This window comes from Nilaparvata lugens, chromosome 1 (assembly GCF_014356525.2).
Source record: "Nilaparvata lugens isolate BPH chromosome 1, ASM1435652v1, whole genome shotgun sequence".
Taxonomy (NCBI): Eukaryota; Metazoa; Arthropoda; class Insecta; order Hemiptera; family Delphacidae; genus Nilaparvata; species Nilaparvata lugens.
In genome coordinates, this window is record NC_052504.1 from 21197807 (window position 1) to 21221210 (window position 23404).

Genomic DNA, 23404 nt, shown 5'->3' on the forward strand with positions numbered 1-23404 from the left:
TTTATCTAATGAGTCTGTATAAATGCACTGAGTAACCCCTACACCCTTGAGAGTTCTCAATTCACTTAAAAGTCCTAACTCCCGTTGGGATATTTTCATTTCCATTCCCACCCACGCTTAGACTATAGATTTCAATCAACTACGACTATATAAATTTGCAGTTCCGAACATGACGATAGAATCTAATCGTCGCATTTGTTGCATTCATTATTTTGAAAATAAATTACAGTTCCAATTCCAAGCACATAATACTTTTTCTTTCAAGCATTCTGGGACATCTTTGTGAGATTTTTCCACATAATTATTTCCAAAATGCTGCTGCACTATTGCACAACATTGATAAAAAGCATTCAGTAGAGCAAATGCAAAATTTTATTTCAATGCAATGTTTGATTGTTGCATCACAATAATGTCTCTCGTTCATCTTATAAGCTGTACAATTATGAAGTTATAGCATTTCTATCTCAATATTCTTAATTATTAACATTATATTCTCCTGTGTACAATGCTCCTGTCATGTTTGAAATACGAGCGATAATACTATTACACTTTTATTAAAATTGTTCTGAAAATTGATTGTCAGTTGCAGACTAAGTAATTGAAAATTGAAGAAAACAAATTACCATGTTGTGGATGAAATGAAAAAAAAAATGTTTTTCATGATAAATAGCCTGTGAAATGACCTCCAAACGGCATTTATGTAGCCATGATGTCTCGTAGCTTGTCAACAGGTTTTTCAGCAATCAAATTAATAATTTTTGTTGTTTGACATAGTTTGTAGCGGTAATGATTGGAAAACTCATGGGTCGGGTTATGAGAGTGGTCAAAAAATTCAGTCATTGGGCGAGTTAGTTATAATAAGTGGTAACATAGCACACAGTGGAGCTAGAATAACTAGCTAATCAACATTTGGGAGAGAAACATTTTCGGCTTTAATCCTGTTTATGCTCTTCCAATCATTGAATTGTTTCAGTCCTCATAAGAAAAAGAAATAAGCTATATGATGGAAGGTAAATTGAACGGCAATACTACAAATGACACATCGGATAGTTTCACATTTTTTCAATCTTCGAACATCGAATTTTGATAATCTTATTTTGGAAATTGGATGATTGCTTACCTAAATAGCCTACGAAATAATGATCCTATATCTCACAATCTACATTATTATTTCATCACAAGCTTTTATTATTGTGATGAGTACTCAGTATATATTTTCTGATGGAGGAATAGTTCAATTACTTTTTGTGAGAACTATTGAATTATTATTACAATCTGAATGATTCATACTCATCATCAATTTACATAACTCGTTTCCACTACCAGTATTCATCATTCCCATATATTATCAAGCGAAAACCATTATCACAACGAAAATTACAAGGAGGGATCAACAAAACATAAATTGTTTTGTAAATCTCCGAGAATGCTGTATTTGGGAGGTCAAGAGCACTGAACATTCTTCTTTATTTATTACTCTTTTAAAGTTTTCAGGCACCCGCTGTTTGAGTGGGAGTTACGGATTCATGAAACTCGGTCTGGCGGATTAACAATTTCATAAAGCTTCTCTGAGAGGCCTGTTATGGAACAAAGTTGAGCCGCTTTCCTTGTAATTCATCACACTCCATTACACTCTCCAAAAATGTTATACAATCCTATGATCTCTCGCCTCGAAGGGAATTAGGAAATTCACTTGTAGTTTCTCATTTTGCCATCAACACTCCATCCATAACTTCATTTCGCCGACAGAATTGCATAAATTCCTCTACTTGTCTTAATTCTCAGTGAATGAGTTGTTTACAAACTGATGAAGAATCTGATACCTTCCGGTTTTGAGAACAGTTCTCTGGAAAATTTCTTCAGGATGAATCTGAAGTATTTCATCTGATTCGAATTGGGAATTCTAATTTTCGAAAAGGAAGATTTAGAATATTGTTCATATTGGACCCAGTGGATTGACTCACATTGTAGATCTTCATAACTCGCTCGCAACAAAAATTAGCCCACTCTTCCCATTTCAACTCACAACTACTTGTTCTCGCAACTTGCTCACCAAGTTACGTTTATTCTATATTGGATTTATCCATACTCAATGATTTCTTTAATCGTGTGGCTCATGAAGCAGACATTGGAAAACTTCATACATATTCTTAGTTGGAGATAGAACAAGAGTTAATACATGAAACAGCGTTGGATGAATGCCACCTCATATCAAGAGTTTAAAATATTTCAATAAGACGCTATTGGATTATTATATTACCAAATCAATATTATCCTATTCAAGAATTTTTCCTCATGCTCGTCGAGCCTCACTTGCAATCAATAGTTTGAAAAACATGCTTGGGTATTTCCTTGAACTCTTCAAGTACTCGTATTGATGTTCATTTTGGGATGAAAAGATTTATTCAGAGCAAGTAGCAAAAACTATTGATTATGAGTCTCCCCAGCGAAATCGTATCGAACTCAATGTCTTCCATCTAACACATCTGCAATCAATGAACTATTCATCAAACATTCAATCATGCTATGGAAGCTTTTCATCGTGGATTGAAAACTCCATCAAATATCTATGAATAGAAAACTAATCAGAATCGAATCATTCAACAATCCCACGCTCTCCAATATCAATGGAGCAGCACAATAATTAAAATTGCGGTTTCTCGGAACGAAATCTTCTATTTGCTCTTTATTCGGAGCATTCATTTTCAGAGCACTGAAAGCACCAGTGGAGCACGTGGTTGCATTCAACTATCGAATAGAAAAGACTGGATTTTACTCCATCATTAAAGGAAGTAGAAGTTCATTGTAGAGAATTGATTTATTATGGTTGAATAAATAAATCTTTCTCACCAGGAATATTAAGCGAATTGCCATAAGTAAGTACCTATGAAATATGATTATAGTATGGTTATAAGGTTATAGTATATTATGGCTATATGGTCATACTATTCATGAAAATATGGTATGGTTTGTATGGTTATAGTATTATCATAGAACAGTGGTGATTCCATCTCCACTGTCACTCACTCTATACTCAACAATCATGAGTCATATCTTTCATAAAAATTCAACACTCCATCATTTATTACTTCAGTTCCTCTTATCCATGTCACAATAGTCTTTTCTAAACAGAATTACCGAAATTTGAAAATTACGAACAAAATCGCACCAAATGATATTGTAGCTGATATTTGATGAGATCAACTAATACATCACGTCTATCACGTTGGAATAATTTCTGATATTGAAGGATAATATATGAATATTATGATATGATACAATCTTACAGTATTAACATAATATGATTATTCCATCTCTACCAATCTCTACTAGTGGCTTGAGATTGATTTTGCGTGAATGATTTATTGTCAAAATTTCATGCCCATTATCGTATCAATCGATCTCGTTTCCGTCAGCGCTACTGGAGATAAACACTTGTTATCGAAGGGAGGTAAACTTGAATATCGGCTCAGTTACGAATCTCAGCATCACATTTGAAGCATATTCTGGTACCGCAACCCGCTATGGTGGAATCTTGCTGCAACAAAACCACATTTCGCTATCTCTTATTTCCCGAACAACATGGAAAATGAGTTTTTGATGAGCCTATCATAGTACTCTACAGGGTCGTTGGAGGGCCCGCTTCAAACTTGCTGAAACATTAGCACGGTTTGTTCACAACCAATGTGCTGCACTGCACTACTAATATTCCAATGCTGCAAGTCTAGCAACAGCATAAAGCTTATTCCGAAAGTACTTTACACAACCTAATGAGATGAATAGGTCAATTGCAAATTTATAGCGTACACTAAATTCTGCTTTATGACGTTTTGATACCAGAGTAGACGATAATGTGTAGATACTTGACTATAAATGTAAGAAAATGCAAGGAGTCACAAGTGTCAAATTGTGGATGAAATTGCTCTAGATGAGTCAATTTCAGTCATAATAACTATAATATTTTTCACTGTGAAATTTTAATTATATAAAAGTTTCCAAACTTTTTCACATTCAATGCTTAATTACAAAAACTGTATAATATATAAATAAAATCTAAAAAAGTTTAAAAAATATTCAAATATTGAGATCACATTTAAACTTGAAAATGGCCAAAGTAGGCCGAAGCTTGCTGTTTGGAATGTTTTTAAAGTTTAAAATGTTTTTATATTGTTTTTAATGGTAGTATAAAAATTTATGTCTGGTTATAATTTCTATTAGTAATTCAATTCATCATTGAAGATGTATCCTATTGATTCCAAACTGCATCGCTATTGTTTTGTGTTCGTATTTGATATCAGATATATGATATGTTATCAGAAAGTACTTTGTAAAAAAAACTAAAAGGGGAGGGATGAATCATTCAAGCAAGAAAAGGATTTGAATAATCATTATTTATTGGTTATATTCACTTATTGAAAAACTTGATTGATTTTCCTAATGACTACAAACACTAAACACTTAACGCTAGTTACATTTACTATTAATGATAGTTTATTTGTATTCCAGGAGTTTAATTCGGCTTTCACACAGGAACATCACTTTATACAACTTTCGCTCTAATGAGCAAGTATTACTCTCGACTCTCCATTGGTCAATTATCAAAGTTTCTATTCAGCTCAAGGCTGATTGGAACTTAGTTGAGCTACACTGTTACTACATGGAATGAGGAGTTCTCGTTTACTCTCAATATTGCAGTTTCGGTTCTTCTAGATAATTTATCATGTTTGTGACCTACTGGTTCAGTTTTAAACATTCCATAATAAGAGGAATTTCCTGTCTAGTTAACAGTTGAGATGAGTACACCTCACATGAAATAGTAGACTCAATAATCAAACAAACTTTCCAATAACTTTTACACCTTCTTTGAAACTTGTGGTTCAATAGAAATGTTTCAAAATGTGTATTTCTTAGAAATTCATAAACTTGTAGACTATCTTCGATGCCAAATTTTTATGTAATCTTATCTATTGTGTAATAATCTTCCAGAGAAAAATCAGCACATAAAACGAATACACTGGGAACAGATCATTTGTTAAAATAAGCAAAATAGCATTCCAATACATTATTGTTCTTTGAGTGAATTGGTTCTGGAGTAAAGTTGTTTGAAATATGCTACAGTGTCCCCTCTCAGCCACATGCTCACTCTGGTAAAGTTGAAAGACCATAAATCACTGCCACAATGTACGTGACGAGAAAATGTTGCATAAACCATGCCATCAAATCATAGAAACAACACTCACAGAAGCAGTGAAGCGCAACCCAACTGTTGTTAGAGTTTCAGAATGGTCTGAATGTTTTTGAATGACTCAAATAGGTTCTGTTGAGTCTCAATATTATTTATTTTCTTCAAACAAAGCAGATATCACCGGATAGAGTCAGGGTGAGCCACCATTCACGAGCCAGAGTCCTCATCTTACGACGAAATTTTTGAGAAATGTGAAGAGAATAATAATTTCCATAGTGGGTTAGAAGCTCTTTCAATAATGTTTTTCACATTTTTCCTGTGGAAACTCATCCCATTTTTTCAAGGGCATTTAGGAGGAAATATCTCACGAACATAACAACAGCAGAATCAAGCAATAACGTATACTGAATTAGACTGTGATCAGGCCGTGAATTCCACACATGAAATATACAAATTATTACACAATATCTTTTAAATCACTGGCGACATTCATCAGTATTACTGAATGCATACTTTGAATTCCCAGCCTTGTCTTTAATAGTGTAATGAATGCTATTTCCAGTGTCAATTGAATTCAAATTCCTGTTTCATAGGTATACAGTACCTTCATTTCGAATTCAGTTAGAGAATCAAATTAAGTAGAATATCAGCAATCTAATATCTCGATCAGTCGATAACTCAATCCCGATATCGAATTGCTCCCGATAGAATAGAACAATTAACATTTTTATTAATGTGGAAATTATTTAAAATGAAAATACATGTGCTCATTCCATATACTAGATGTAGATCGGTGAAAGCATTCATCAGCTTATAGGAAATATATCTTTCTGATCATGCTCCATTTACAAATTGATCAATTGTGAAGATTATAAGCATAATAATATGTAAAGTAGTGAAATTTTCATCAATGAAAGGCTCAAGGAAGAATTCCAATCATCATGGGATAACGATCCAGTAACTCTTTGCCATCTGGGACTATTTTGGAGTACACAAGCCAGAGAACGTACAGATGAGAAATTCACCAGTTGGGAATTAAATGCTCTGTTGGTAACTGATTAAAATTCAATTAATACACACTGATCACAGAGTTTTGTGAATTCCTAAATTGTCCCACAAAGGACGTTCTAATTCATTGTTCGATGGCACGGAAAAGCCCTTCACAATGACTGCGAAATTTTCCGCTGGTCGCATGCGAACAAAACAATGATGTTTCCGACGATATTTGATGCATATGTTACCAGAAACAGGGGACAGTCCCCGTACACAAAACATTATTACAGCACCACTCTTTGCCGCCATTGTTAGCAGCTCTGCTGAAGACTTGGCACGTGGAATTAGCAAACTTTCATCGAAACAAGGTTCATTCCCTCACAAACAAATTTTATTGAATTTATATTATAAACATAATCTCCACATTACAAAAATTTTAAATAGTAATTTAAAGTAATAAAAAATGAATAATTTATATTGAACCAATGAGTATTGATATCTCCACAGAATTAGTATACGGTAACTATTTTCTCAATACACTGTTTTCAAGTTAATAATGATGATAGAATTACAGTTTGCCAGGAGAATTATTTCATTGTAGTAGATTGTTCATAATATATTTCAACTTCAAAATTGCAGGGAAAGAGATTGCATGGTTGAGTTCAATGCCACTGATCAATTCCATCGTGTTTTTTACGTTCAGTAAAAATCCTGATCACAGATTAGTGATCACAGATGAACCACAGAATGGAAAGTTGGCTAGTATCCTGACGTCAAAATCCGCCATCTTGAACGAAAGTGTAGCATTGTCGTAATATAGCGGTAGTTTTAATTTCTAACAAAATTGATACCTTCCATCCTGTATGTATTCTGTGGCTGAACGGTTGCTCATGAGTCATGACTGACAGATGTTTTCTCTGCTGCTTGTTTTGTAAACAAAACTAGAACCTAACCTATCTCATTGTATAATAAATTGAGATGAAAACCATCAAGTGATTGGAGTTGTTAAAAATGCTTTGGATAATATTAGAAATATTATTGAATTTATATAATCATGCATTTCTGTGCTCCCAAATACATTATAATGGAGTAGATTATAAATTGTAAACAACCTTGTACTCAGCCATGTCTGTTTACGTTCAGCTACTCTACGTTCTTTTCCATCAGTTAGAAAATGATGACTTGATCAGTGAACGAACCGGATATGACGTTTTTTTCCTCTTATCAGTTAGACCAAAGACCTTGAAGAGATATAAACTCACAATAAATAGAAGAATAAATGCATATGCCTTCCCATTGCTAGCTCTTACTTGAAATTAAAGGCTGCCATTAAGGTATTTTAGCGCGAGATATGATGTAATATATATATATATATAAATATATAAAAATGTAATATATATATATATGTAATAGAGTGGAAATCATATTGATGAAAAAGTGATGGTGATTTTAACAATGGCTGATGCCTCAGCATTTTAGCGCCTGGCATTAGCAACAGCGCAAGACAGTGTCTCTGTCTAACTCAAGTAGAATTAGTACTCTCTTTCTCTCTCTTGACAGTGGCATGATTTTTATTCTAGTGGGAAAACTTTTCCCAGGCTAGAGAAATATTAGCTCATTGCTAATAGAATTTTAAAAAACGGCGCAGTAGCCGAGAGACAGTGTTAGCGAGCGTATCCAGCCTGGACGGGTTCCACTGGACTATCCTTACAGCATAATGGTGTTATCAGTTCTTTTACTATTGATGGCGATTGGTGAGTGAAAAACTCGAACATTTACCTATTATCGAATTCAGTCCAAAATTAGTTGTTTTTAACTGCAGGCAGACTAGGGCGGGCTCCCTTTGGTTTTGTTTAACAAGTAACAAAAATTTTGAATAATTATTCTGATAGCTTCTAATGGGAAGAGAAAGAGAGTAAATGACCTGTGGATATTGTTATTTTGATTAGGTTATAGAACGATTTTTAAATTTTTATCATTTATTCAATTTTAGATTTTTTCTTTGACTTTTGACAATTTAATTTCGATTTTAAATTGAATCTATATTGGAGAGTTTATGTGTCATCTGTTTAGGCTATTGAACAATTTTAATTTTGTAATCATTAATCCGATTTTAGTTTTTGTCTTTGAGTTGGTTAATTTAATTTCTAATTTCATTTAAATCCTTATTGGAGAATTTATAATTTGAATCTTCTATTGTGTAATTTTAGTTTATTTTCGAATTTTAGTTTTTGTCTTTGAGTTTGTTAATTTAATTTCTAATTTCATTTGAATCCTTATTGGAGAATTTATAATTTGAATCTTTTATTGTGTAATTTTAGTTTATTTTCGATTTTAGTTTTTGTCTTTGAGTTTGTTAATTTAATTTCTAATTTCATTTGAATCCTTATTGGAGAATTTATAATTTGAATCTTTTATTGTGTAATTTTAGTTTATTTCCTTTTTGATATTCCCTGAAGTTAGTAGGGTAATTTTGTCGATTCTGGGACAATTATTGACAGCTTATAGTTCTGTTCTTTAATCCAAGTAACCAATTATTATTGAATGAGAATACGGTGTTAGCTATAGAATCTTGATATTCAATGAAGCTAGTAGGGTAATTTTGTCGATTCTGGGACAATTATTGACAACTTTTAGTTCTGTTCTTTAATTCAATTAACCAATTATTATTGAATGAGAATACTGTGTTAGCTATAGATTTTTGATATTCATTGAAGTTAGTAGAATAGTCTTGTAGATTCTGGGACAAGTATTGACCACTGATAGAATTGTTCTCTTATTTTAATCAACCAAATCTTGTGAATGAAAATATTGTGCTCATTATAGATTTCTGATATTCATCAAGATTAGTAGTATAAATTTTGGAGTTTCAGAACCTGTAGTAATTATATTCTGTTGAGATAGTTTTATTCTTGCAGTTAGTTAATAAGAGAATTTGGCAAGGCCACCCTTGTGCCCCGAAGGAGAAGGGCGTAGAATATAAGCATTTGTTGGACATCTTTGTTTTTCTGCCGCACCACCCCAACCCCTAGTTCGGTTACATAATTTGGTGTCAGGTGTTGGGTGGCTGCAACAATGCCAACGAATCCGCCAGGAACGCCAACAAACTCGGCAGATGCGCCAACAAATGCAGACGAGGTACAGGAGCTTCAACAACATATATCCCGACTGATGGAAGAGCGAAACCAAATGGCTAGTGACATCAGCTCTCTCAGGGAGAGAGTGGAAACAGAAGGAGGTGCCCCACAGCAGCAAGCATCAGGACCAGTCTGAGTCAGAAAGGACCTATCACTACAATCGCTGATAAAACCATTCACAGGCGAAGCTTCAGGGCCATCTGTGGAGGAACTCTTGAGGAATGTAAGGCTAGCTTCAGAAACCGGCCACTGGGAGGAGACAGATAGAAAACTAATTTGCCGACTGAAGGTGACAGGAACAGCAGCAGCATGTCTCGACTCCTATCCAGAACTGTTTGAACCAACTGTTGGATTTGCAGAGGTGGAACGCATCCTGAGAGAAAGATTTGGACAAACCCAAGATCCCCAACAATATCTACTCAAACTGATGATGACAACCCAGCGACCAGATGAGACGGCAAGAGCTTTTGCAGATAGATGTAGGATGCTGGGGCAATGGGCCCTACCACCACAGACCACCCCTGGCCAGCGGGATTGGGCCCGTACACAGATGGACCAGACCATCCTTACATCCTTCATCCGAGGTTTGAAGAGCCAAGCGGCAACAATGCTACAGTTGTACCCATCAGCCAACCTGGAGGCAGCCATCAAGATTGGGGAGCGAATGGAGAGGATTGTCAGTGAACCATCTAAACCATGTCACGTTATTCTTTATATTTAAATAACGATTAGCCTCCTGCTTGGCATCAGTCGGTAAAGCATGAGATTTGATATAATTAGGTCGTGGTTTTCTAATAGTATTCAGTCTTAAAAAATCTTGATAGGCCTAGATATGGGCTTCTCCTATAACTCTTGTAATTCAATAAATAATAAATATATATAAAAATGATACTTATACTATAGTGTTGAGGAATAAAAAATAAATTGCACACCATGAACGTTTCATACATATATTACACAAATAATGCAAAAAATAAATCGAGGCAAGAAATATATAAGAGCGATAAAAATATAATATAAAAATAGAACAATAATTGAAATCAATAAAATATCACAGGCTAACTTTATATTCTAGATTTATGGCACGAATCATTACCATGTGCCTTTATCTTAAAATCATATGCATTCTTTTGCATGTAGCTGCGATATACACTTGCTAATACTTGTCGACTTGGACAATTCAATCAAAAATATGTGCTTTAATATCAGCTTGATAAATTAGCCACTAATAATCCAAATATATATATATTAAAATCTCTAGTACTTAGTAGATTTCTTTGTATCGAATATATATATTTTTATCTCAGGGTGCAAGATTCGGCACCTGACGGAATAGGTAGAGCCATTCATCTAGTGAATTAGAACTATAATAAATTATCGCAAATTGTATTGCAAAAAATTAAATATTATATGCATATGTTTGATAGCCTAGATTTTGTACTTCTTTGATTTAATAGAAATTTCTGAAATATTGATCTATATTTTTCTTTCAAATAAATACCTTTAATACTAATTTTACTTGCGCAAGTATTACTCTTATTAATTTCTCAATTTATAATAAAACCCTTTCGGCGAGTTAGCTTTGATCATTAGATTAATTCGAAGCACTAGGGCGCCCATCACTAATTCAAATTTAATCACTCACGTGTCGAAAATCTTCTTGTAAGCCGCCGATGTCGATCCAACTCCATGTGGTCCGGGAATATGGTAGCCGGAATCGTCTCCTCCAAGGGGTTATAAATTTAATAAAAAATGAAAAATGACTTCTGCTTCACAATAGCATCACGAAGTCTTTTAAGAAATTTAATAATTTACTTTAACTTCAATTTTTACAAAATTATTAATAAGGTACTTCGCTCTAAAATATTTGGGGTCCTCTTATGGTGGCATCTGGCTGGCGAGTGCTGGTTCTTCCTTTTCAAGTTTTACAGATCCTCTTTCCGACTTTCAAATTAGCATAAAATTTAAATATCTCAATCCTCCGCCATTAAATTCAAATAGATCTTACAAAAAATGCCAAAATATTGCTTAGATTATATGATTAATAATTTCTTTGCATTCGAGCCATATTGATAATATAGATTACACAAATTTTTACACAAAATCTAGTACATTTATATAAATATATATAAATATTTTTGAATTGGCCTACAGTTGCCGCCTATTAACTGCCGTTTTACTATTGGTGCATGCAAATTTTTATTAGGTATTCATGCGCCTGGTAACTCTTATTTCCTGAATACATTAAATTATTTTTATTTGGTTTTTTATTTATGCTCTTTGCATGCTAGTTAATATTCTATATATTAATATTAATTCCATGCTACCTAATAATTAGCCACGTGGACGGGTGTTTTTTCACATTGCACACCATCCGAATGCAATAAAGCTCTGCCAAGGGGTTTTGGTCAGATTCTACGTTCTTCGGTTTGATCGATCTCTAGGTCACCGATCCGTGAATACATCCATATAACCTCAATCTTCAAATATTTTATAAATAATCTATTTATGAGTAGTAAACTTCCTTTAAATCCTTTTTAAATTCTTGTACCATTTAGCCAGAACAAGCTGATGCTATCTAATCTTGTTTATTATCTGCTTGGCGATATTAGCCAATTACTTTATTTTTAGACCTATTACTATTTCTGTTAGGGCTTTTTATCTACCCAGATTTAAATATGTTACACGCGCCCCTGGGTTTGAATTCAAAATATTTGAGAATCACAATGTTTTTAATGAAAACCCACCCTTCAATACATTGATATACACTATACTTTATTTATAAATTATACTCTCCTACTTCTATCACATTTCGCAGACATATTTGCTGCATCTCCTTTATACCTTTATCAAAAACAATAACAAATTCTCCTCCTCAACACACATAAAAATATCATAAATATAAACTTCTAAACGCACTCCTCCTGACAACATTTACAACACAGTAATTTTTAAATTCGCCGCTTGCAGGGCCGCCAACTTAACTACACACATTTCATAATTCTCATAAATGATTCCTTTTAGACAATAATTTCGATTCATAAACTTCTGGGCTTATATCTTATAGTATTTCTTAGGTCTTAATATAAATAATTTTCTATACATCAGGTACAATACTTTCTTTTGCTAATGGCTCTTTGGTTTTGGTAACTGGTATTCACTTTAAGTCTTTTCAGGTAACAAACGTGGCATAATTAAAAGTAATAAATATAAAAACATATAAATAAATATATCGACATTAATAAATATAATAAATAACAATAATAAATAACTCTTTGGGTACAGTACTTCTTTTTATAAACATATGTTCAACAGATATTACATTCATTTGATTTGGGTGGCTTTGGTCAGCTGGTCGCTGTTCTACAATTCAGAGTGTTACATGTTACATCAGAATTTGCTATCGACTTTCATAACTAACCTAACTGCTCAATTTTTTCTCTTAAAAAGGTAATTAACAAATTTTAATTTTATTATCCCCGCTTGTGTCCTTTTTTATCTGATGTATATAATTTAATTACATATTTAAAAATTGTTCTTTTCCTTATTGCAGGCTTCTAACGGCTGGAAAGAATTAAAACATTGGATTGTTGCCACAAGGTCCTATACCAATATTAAATTTATTAAGGAAGGTTAGTAATTGGCTTGATAGTGTTGTTTTCCTTTGATTTCTTATCATATTTATTTTAAATTCGACGATATTGCATGTGGAAATGTTGTGATTTACTTGCATCTTCTTGCATTCTGTTTGTAGATTGTTGCTGTAGGCCGTTCGGTTATCTGCTATCCGTTGGTGAGGCTGTCCTAATTGATAATTTTATCTTCATGAATTTAAAGCCCATGTATCTGGTGTATCTTTTAAAACAATTCCTTGATCTGGTTCTGTTTTCTTCCTTATTATTTCTATTTATTCCGTTGAGTCTCGATATTTTCACTTTAGTGGCATTGTTTTATAATTCTAGTTACACCAATAAACGACTTTATAATATAAAGCTTCCAATCATCTTCATCTGATACTTTCCACTTAAATTCATTATTAGGCTTCATCATCATAATAAACAATTCAATAATATAACACTTCCAATCAACACTAATAAATTCTTTCAACAATAACATGGTCTTAATTATAGCATCACTTTTCAATATTATCACAGCCATCATAACAAATATTAAACACCATAACAAAACATTTATCATCTCTTTAATAGTATTATCTCTCATCATATAATATCCAGGTACTTTCACTTTCTTAATATTATTTTTTAATTCTTCCAATCTTATTAGCCACTTTCCATTCTTCATTAGTCCATCTTCCATTTCCTTGTTGCCCATGCACGAATCCATAATTGTTCTTGTAGCTCCATTTTTAATCCATTTCTTTGATCCATTTTGCCGGTCACATAGCTGGTTTGCCCTCTTGAAACGTATGTGCCGCGGATGCATGACGTCGGTGGTCTGTTCTCCAACCTGGTCCCGGTCTGGAATCCTCTTCGGGCGTTTGAACCGTGCATGCGGCCGGTATGCGCGTGCGCGGTTCCTCCGTTTCTTCCGCCTCCGGGCCTTGCGATGCATGCTCCTACGGTCCTTTATGCTGTCCTCCTCGTCCTGATGCCGGTCGGGTGTCCTCGGGCGCCTCCGTCTCCGGGCCTTGCGGTGGTCGCTCCTCTTATCCGGTAGTCCGTCCTCCCTGGTGTCGTCCTCTATCTTGGGGTCCTCTGTCTGTTTCGGTGGTGTCCCTTGATGCGTGGGTGTGACGTTCAAAGCGGGTAGTATGGTGGCGGTCTCCTCCTGGTAACTTTTTATGTTATTTATTAGTGACTCTTCGGCGGCGGGTTTGCTCTTCGGTGGGGAACAGGAAACTTAATAGAGGTTGATGCTTGCGGGTGGTTTTTGGTGGTGGTTTATCTTGTATTAACATCTGTTTTTCTAATATTTTCGGTTCTTCTAATAATGTTTTCGGTAAATCACTTCTGAATGTGGTGTATGACGTTGAAATATCCTGCTTTTCTTGGTTTGTTTCATTTGAGCTTGTGCTTGTTATATCGGGTGTATCATATAGTCCTGGTTTATTAGCTGTAGTTTTCTGTATATCTGGTGGCGGGTCGTTGGGTGCTGGGTTCCGGGTTTTTTGTTGATTCAATCCTATTGCATGTGCTAATGTATAATTTGTGCTTACTTGTTGAGGTGGCGGTTTATAATTTCTGTTGTAATTGTTTTGTGTGTGATTATTATGTGAGTTTAATCGATCACGGCCATCATAGTGATTCTTACGATTGCTCTGCTGGGCGTAGTGGTTAGTTGTGCGATTTTGAAATTTTTCATTATTCCAGTTACCATTTTGCCTGTGCTCATAGCGGCGTTCAAATTGAGGAGCAGATCGGTAGCGATCATATGATACCGGTTCATAAATTTTGGCTGTTATGCTGATTAAATTTTGAATTATGTTGATTTGGTGCGTATCTCTGGTCTGAGCGGTGGTTTGATATTGCCATTGCAGACTGTATGCCATATAAATGATTTATCAGCTGTTTGCAATCAGTAATGGGTTGTGTGGCGAGTGCCATTCTAACTTGATACGGTAGCTTCTTTAAAATAATACTTGCTAATGCCGATTCGTTAATGGGCTCACTCAATTGAGAATTTTTAAACTGTAGGGCAGTGACGAAAGTGGTACATGCACCGTCTAAGTTAGGGTTGAAATCGCATGATATAATGTCCGCTAGCACGTCCAACTGTTTACTTCTGCTCCAATACTGTTCCAGGAAGACAGCTACAAACTCATCCAATGATGTAAATTCATGGGCTCTACTCCGAAAGAACATCAGGGGTTCGCCAATCAATAAACCAGTCAAACGAAGACGCCAAAAATTCCAAGAGGTGGGTGTTAATGATTGAATTAGTTTTATCTGATCTATAAATTCTTTAGGTTGGAGATAGCGGTCTGTATTGTCAAAACGGCCTAATTCATTGAAACTGTGTAGTGAATCAAACGTTGCTATGGGAATAGGCTCTAGATTCTCGTGCGGAAATTGATGTATTTGATTTTCAAGTTGTACTATGTTTTGATTTATATCAGAATTTGGGTGAGCTATTTCATGAATTTGCAAAGTATTTTGTGCTGGTAGGTTATCTATTCTTTCGTTTAACTCACAAGTGACAGTATCTATTTTTGCTGTTAAATCGGTTGTAATTAGTTCTTGATTTTCAGCGGTAGATGCTGATATTGTGTCCGCAGTTTCCTTACCCGTTCTTACCGATGTATCCTTCAATGATTCCCGCATTTCCTTCATTTCCGCCTTCAAGTCCTTCATTGCCATGGTCATTGTTTTTTCTAAACTATTAGAAAATGACTTGATCATCCCCTCTACTATAACCCTTCTTATTGCTTCTTGGGAGACATTTAACGGTTTATTACTGTTCACAGGATTCTTGGCGGTGATTGAAGAGATCTGGGTGTTGGACTCCATCGCGCCCCCCTCAGCGTCGATCTCCGCTACTATCGCCGTCTGCAGTGTGTCTGCTACCTTACTTTGCGTGGACGAAAAGAGACTCATATTTTAAAAATGGATTAAGTGTCAAGTGTTTGTTAAAAAAGTGAAAGTTTTGGCCAACAAGGCATTAATAAGGACACAAATGAGGATAGGCCTATGGACATTACAAGCCAGGTAACCTATTTATTACTTAAGCTCTTATAATATAATAATACTATTCATTGATTTCTGACTAGCAGTTTAGGCCCATAAAATATAATAGCTCTCTCTATAAAATCTATTTTCTACAGTACTAATAATATAAAATTTTCTTTAAAACATATAATTCTCTTTATTTAAAGCTATTGATTCCCCAAAAAGTAATACAAATTCCCTTCGCCAGTTTTCCTCACAACTCGTATAAGTTATCTATAATTTTCACTATGGTTATTGACCTAATTTCAAATAATTATTCAATGAGCTTGGCTCTCATCATCAGTCCCACGTTGGTACGACATGTCTTTCTGTCACGTTATTCTTTATATTTAAATAACGATTAGCCTCCTGCTTGGCATCAGTCGGTAAAGCATGAGATTTGATATAATTAGGTCGTGGTTTTCTAATAGTATTCAGTCTTAAAAAATCTTGATAGGCCTAGATATGGGCTTCTCCTATAACTCTTGTAATTCAATAAATAATAAATATATATAAAAATGATACTTATACTATAGTGTTGAGGAATAAAAAATAAATTGCACACCATGAACGTTTCATACATATATTACACAAATAATGCAAAAAATAAATCGAGGCAAGAAATATATAAAGAGCGATAAAAATATAATATAAAAATAGAACAATAATTGAAATCAATAAAATATCACAGGCTAACTTTATATTCTAGATTTATGGCACGAATCATTACCATGTGCCTTTATCTTAAAATCATATGCATTCTTTTGCATGTAGCTGCGATATACACTTGCTAATACTTGTCGACTTGGACAATTCAATCAAAAATATGTGCTTTAATATCAGCTTGATAAATTAGCCACTAATAATCCAAATATATATATATTAAAATCTCTAGTACTTAGTAGATTTCTTTGTATCGAATATATATATTTTTATCTCAGGGTGCAAGATTCGGCACCTGACGGAATAGGTAGAGCCATTCATCTAGTGAATTAGAACTATAATAAATTATCGCAAATTGTATTGCAAAAAATTAAATATTATATGCATATGTTTGATAGCCTAGATTTTGTACTTCTTTGATTTAATAGAAATTTCTGAAATATTGATCTATATTTTTCTTTCAATAAATACCTTTAATACTAATTTTACTTGCGCAAGTATTACTCTTATTAATTTCTCAATTTATAATAAAACCCTTTCGGCGAGTTAGCTTTGATCATTAGATTAATTCGAAGCACTAGGGCGCCCATCACTAATTCAAATTAATCACTCACGTGTCGAAAATCTTCTTGTAAGCCGCCGATGTCGATCCAACTCCATGTGGTCCGGGAATATGGTAGCCGGAATCGTCTCCTCCAAGGGGTTATAAATTTAATAAAAAATGAAAAATGACTTCTGCTTCACAATAGCATCACGAAGTCTTTTAAGAAATTTAATAATTTACTTTAACTTTAATTTTTACAAAATTATTAATAAGGTACTTCGCTCTAAAATATTTGGGGTCCTCTTATGGTGGCATCTGGCTGGCGAGTGCTGGTTCTTCCTTTTCAAGTTTTACAGATCCTCTTTCCGACTTTCAAATTAGCATAAAATTTAAATATCTCAATCCTCCGCCATTAAATTCAAATAGATCTTACAAAAAATGCCAAAATATTGCTTAGATTATATGATTAATAATTTCTTTGCATTCGAGCCATATTGATAATATAGATTACACAAATTTTTACACAAAATCTAGTACATTTATATAAATATATATAAATATTTTTGAATTGGCCTACAGTTGCCGCCTATTAACTGCCGTTTTACTATTGGTGCATGCAAATTTTTATTAGGTATTCATGCGCCTGGTAACTCTTATTTCCTGAATACATTAAATTATTTTTATTTGGTTTTTTATTTATGCTCTTTGCATGCTAGTTAATATTCTATATATTAATATTAATTCCATGCTACCTAATAATTAGCCACGTGGACGGGTGTTTTTTCACATTGCACACCATCCGAATGCAATAAAGCTCTGCCAAGGGGTTTTGGTCAGATTCTACGTTCTTCGGTTTGATCGATCTCTAGGTCACCGATCCGTGAATACATCCATATAACCTCAATCTTCAAATATTTTATAAATAATCTATTTATGAGTAGTAAACTTCCTTTAAATCCTTTTTAAATTCTTGTACCATTTAGCCAGAACAAGCTGATGCTATCTAATCTTGTTTATTATCTGCTTGGCGATATTAGCCAATTACTTTATTTTTAGACCTATTACTATTTCTGTTAGGGCTTTTTATCTACCCAGATTTAAATATGTTACAACCAAATCACCCAAATCTCTTCATGGTGGAGACTGACCCAGGAGCAACAGGTTGTGCTGCAGCAGTAGCCCGAGTGGAAGCTGGAGTACCACCAGCTAGCAAACAGAATTGTTTTGCCTGCGGGAAACCTGGACACTATGCAAGGGAATGTAGGTCCAACAATTCCAATCATGATGGATGGAGAAGCACCCAACCCAAGGGCCAGTGGCGAACTGGCAATAACCAACTGGCGCAGCGCAACACCAATGCCAGAGGTGGTAGTCGATTCTGCTTTGTTTGTGGAAAAAGGGATCACCTGTCGTTCAACTGCCCACAGAGGCGGACCCAACCCGCAGACCAAGTGGTAGCTGACAAGACCCAACAGCGAACTGGTTCCCCAAACGGGGAGGGGCCGGGAACCACCTTGTTTCCCAGCCAGTAGACTCGGAAACACTATATAAGCGGACTCCCAGCATCAACACCACCAATAGTGGGCTAATGGTGGAGGTGGAAATAATGGGGCTGACCAAAAGCTTGCTGGTAGACACAGGAGCTGAGATTTGTATTTTGAGAGAAGCAATTCCAGGGGTTCCCATCAAGGCTGCAGGTATTCGAGCTAGAGGAGTTACAGGCGCAGCTCTGGGCATCCTGGGCACTCAAGAAGTTACTTGCAATGTGGCAAATTTGCAAGTAACCCATCAATTTGTAATAGCTACAGTGGACATACCAGGAGATGGATTAATTGGCTGGGATGTCTTGAAGAAATTGGGGGCAGTGATTGATGCCAAGAGCCAGATCATTACCTTCACGGGGGTTGCCACCTCAGTTATTGGCACAAATAATATCAAGGGAGCTGCCACTCAAGCTCTGGTTCAGGGACCTAACCCAGTGAGGACAAATATGCAGTCTCCTCAAGTGTCAACAATATGGAGACTAAGGGAGGATACCCAAGACAACATGAACTGGATCTCTGCAAGCAAAAATCACACCATCCCAGCTTATTCAGAAATGGCAGTCCAGGCACAGACAAACTTGGCAGATGGTCAATTATTTGTAACAGAGCCCCTGAATCAACCACAACTTGGAATCCGCATTGGTCGCAGCCTCAATGTATCAAGGGCTGGCAACACTGTTGTGAGAGTGATGAACTTGACAGCTGCTCCCATTCAGATAGATAAACAGCAATATTTGGGGAGAGTAGATTTCCTAGAAATGGAGGATGATCAAGTGGAACCATTCCAAGTACATGCCATCAGCTCCCTAGAAACTAGTGGCAAACTGCAAGAGACCCTTGTTGAAAAGACCAAGCACCTACCAAGAGGAGAAGCAGAACAGATTCAGGTAGTGCTGGAAAAGTATCAACACCTATTTGGAGAGCCAGGTAGAGATGGTTGTCAGGTGAATGTTCAACACTGCATCCCTACAGCTGACTCAGCACCTATAGCCAAACGACCATATCGAGTGCCCTATCATCTCCATCCTGTTGTAGAAGAGCATCTGGCAGACATGCTTGACAAAGGGATCATCTCTCCATCAACCAGCCCGTGGTCGGCACCAGTGGTGCTTGTGAAGAAGAAAACAACGGATGGCAGTGCAAAGTGGCGATTTTGCACTGACTTCTGAGCGCTGAATGAGATAACAAAAGCAGATGCTTACCCTCTTCCATTAATCAACGAAACCTTGGAGAATTTGGGGAGGTGCAAGTACTTCTCCACTATTGACTTACACAGCGGCTATCATCAAATTCCGATTGCACCAGAAGATCGTGAGAAGACTGGGTTCACCACCGTTGGTGGACATTTCCAATATGAGAGGATGGCCTTTGGCCTAACTGGAGCGCCTGCAACATTTCAAAGAATGATGGACCAGTTGCTAGCAAAGATCAAGGGATCAGAATGTCTAGTCTACTTGGATGATGTGGTGATCTTCAGTGACACAATCACCCAACATGCTGAAAGACTGGAGAATGTCTTTGCAATTCTACAAAAAGCCAACCTGAAGGTGAACATTGAGAAGTGTCATTTTGCTCAACCAGAAGTAAACTACTTGGGACATGTGGTGACCTCTGATGGCGTCAAACCTGACCCAGGGAAAATTGAGGCGGTGAAGAAATTTCCAACCCCAAAGAATGTCCGAGAGGTGCGGGGATTCCTGGGCCTTGCAGGCTATTACCGCCGATTTGTCCCCAGTTTTGCTGAGTTAGTTAAACCACTTACTTCTCTCACCAAGTCAGATGTGAAATATCATTGGGATACCGAGCAGGAAAAGGCGTTTCAACAGCTCAAGGATATAATGTGCTCAGACATGGTGTTGGTATACCCAGATTTCAGCCAACCATTCTTACTAGCCACAGATGCATCTGGCACAGCTATTGGAGCTGTTCTTTCTCAAGTGACAGATAAGGGAGAACAGCCGGTAGCCTATGCTAGCCGGCAACTGAATGCAGCTGAAAGAAATTATTCAGTGACAGAACGTGAACTACTGGCAGTGGTGTGGGCTACTCAGCAGTTCCGCTGCTATTTGTTGGGTCGGACATTCACCTTGATAACCAATCACGCAGCACTCCGCTGGATGCTTAGCTTGAAGGATCCATCATCAAGACTCACCCGATGGGCCTTACGACTGGCCGAATATGATTATACGGTGTTACACAAACCTGGAAAGCACCACTCAAATGCAGATGCCTTAAGTAGGAGAATCATGACTACTGTTGTGACACAAGGACTGGATGATGAGTTAGTACAGACCCAGCAGCAGAGTGATGACTGGTGCACAGAGTTGGTAAAGACTCAAAAGGGGACTACTGAGGATGGTATTATTTGGTGGACAAATGGTGATCCTGATAAATCTTCCTGGAGATTGGCCATACCAAGATCCCTCAGGAAGCAAGTGTTGGAGATCAACCATGATGCCCCATGGGCAGGTCATCCTGGGGTGGAACGCATATTGGCACGAGTCAGGCAGCGATGCTATTGGCAAGGAATGGCCAATGAGGTGAAGGCTTACATGAATAGTTGCCACTCTTGTGCCTTGCAAAAAACCCCAAACTCACTGGCAGCACCATTGGTCAAAGCCTACGAGCCAACCAGACCTATGGAAATGGTCAGCCTAGATATTGTTGGCCCATTACCCACTAGTACTTCTGGGAATAGATACTTTCTCAGCTTTATTGACCATTTCACCAGATATGCTGAGGGTATTCCTTTGCCAAATCAGACTGCAGAAACTGTGGCTAGGGCATTCGTAAGAGTCATTATCACCCGACATGGAGTACCAGATCGATTGTTGACTGACCAGGGCAGAAACTTCTTATCAGAACTATTGACATCCACATGTAAGCTTCTAGGAATCAATAAACTGCGCACCACTGCATATCATCCCCAAGCAAATGGGTGCCTAGAAAGACTTCATCGAACCTTGAATGATAGTATTGCACACTTTGTGCAGAAAGATGGGACCGACTGGGACCAGTGGATCCCATATGCCCTCATGGCTTATCGAAGTGTGGCTCATGCATCAACAGGTTATTCACCACATTACATGCAACATGGTAGAGAAATGATTTTACCAGGGGAATTCCTCATTCCAAATGATCTAAAGGGGCTCCCTGTGGAAGAGCATGTAAAACAGTTGAAGCACTGGCTACAAGAAGCATTTAGTGAAGCCTTCAGAAACTCCAGCAAATCTGCTGAGAGGAGACTACAGACAACTAACAAAGACAGAAAACTTAGAAATTTTCGGGAGGGAGAAATGGTCTACTTACATGACCCAGCACTAAGACCAGGAGATGCAAAGAAATGGCATCATCCTTGGGGAGGTCCCTACCAAATAAAGAAGAAAATCTCTGACGTGAACTACATGTTGAACTTGCCAGATGGTCGGCAAGTGATAGTTCTCATCAATCGGATGAAGCCCTGCCTGGAGGGGAAAGCTACTGGAAGAGAGGTGGAGCAAGAAGATCAAATTCAACCAGAAGAAGAATTGACAACTTCCCCAGTACCTCAACCAGAAGACTCTAATGAGGAAGATTATCCACTGCTAGTAGATTCGGAGGAAGAGACAGACAATGAGGAAGATCCAGGACCACAGCCAGAGGAGGTTGAGGGAGAAAATAATGCTGACCCAGAAGAAGAAGAAATCTTTGATCTTCCCAGCCCAGATGTACCAGTAGATGACCCAAATGATGTCACCTATGAACCAGAAGAAGTAGAAGAAGAAAGGGTGACCCAACGATCACCCTACCCATTGAGGAACAGAGTACCCTCCCTAACTTAACTGCCTAAGGAACCAGCAAGCCACTTCTGAACTGAGTAGGGGGTGCTTGTTGGGGATGTGGGCAGAGAAGTGTTGGGAATATTGTAGAAGAAGCCCAGACTGTAATAGCTTGATTGGACAAGAAACTGAAGATAGAAAGTAAAAAGTGAGTAAGTAACAGAAGAATAACTGAGAACCTAGGAGTCATGACAGTTTTATTTTTACAGGACAACCAACCCTTTCTGATCATAAGTCCAAGGACTTAGGGGTGTGGTTCGTGCGACAGGGGAGTGTGCTGTTGACTGGAGACCGTTGGCGAATAATAGTATCAATTAATGCAACCGAGATTTGTCAAGGAATAGGGGAGCTGAGAGCCCAGGTGGAGGCTGCTCAGGCTACATGGATGAAGGCAAGTGTCAGAGTACCAAAGTTAGAAGTGTATAAGGAGTTTTTGAATCGCCTGATTAATTCAGGGCTTCAACTGGAAGAGGCTGGACAAGCCTTGAAGGACTTATTACCATCAGGACGACCTCGTCGAGGCCTGATGAACCTGGGAGGAAAAGTAATGAGAATGCTGTTTGGAACAGCTGAGCAGGAGGATGTGGAGCACCTCGAGAGAACCATAGAGCATCTGAAGGGACAAACCGCAGAGATTGTCCACCTTTAGCATGAACACGTAACTGTAACCCGACAGCTGAGCCGACGAACGCAGGCAAATACCGTACTGATCCGACAACTTGTGGCAAGATTCAGCGAGGAAGCAGAAGCAATTGGTGCATGGGCAAACCAGGTGAATCAGAAAATCTCAAAAGATGACACACTTTTACAGATTACAGTAAACATCACGACTAAGTTACAGGACTTAGAGCTGGC

At 36.8% G+C, this 23404-nt stretch overlaps 2 protein-coding genes across 2 annotated transcripts; both read left to right on the forward strand.

Moving 5' to 3' along the window:
* The first annotated feature begins 18290 nt into the window (after positions 1–18290).
* Positions 18291–18719, forward strand: LOC120350960 (DNA-binding protein HEXBP-like). The gene has a single exon (XM_039426762.1). It carries the CDS (start codon positions 18291–18293, stop codon positions 18717–18719), a length of 429 nt encoding a protein of 142 aa, XP_039282696.1.
* A 56-nt stretch (positions 18720–18775) lies between these two features.
* LOC120351144 lies at positions 18776–19900 on the forward strand. The gene has a single exon (XM_039427614.1). It carries the CDS (start codon positions 18776–18778, stop codon positions 19898–19900), a length of 1125 nt encoding a protein of 374 aa, XP_039283548.1.
* Positions 19901–23404: the final 3504 nt, after the last annotated feature.

Coding starts and splice junctions, on each gene's coding strand:
- LOC120350960 (XM_039426762.1), top strand. CDS start 18,291: ATGTTACAACCAAATCACCCAAATCTCTTCATGGTGGAGACTGACCCA.
- LOC120351144 (XM_039427614.1), top strand. CDS start 18,776: ATGGTGGAGGTGGAAATAATGGGGCTGACCAAAAGCTTGCTGGTAGAC.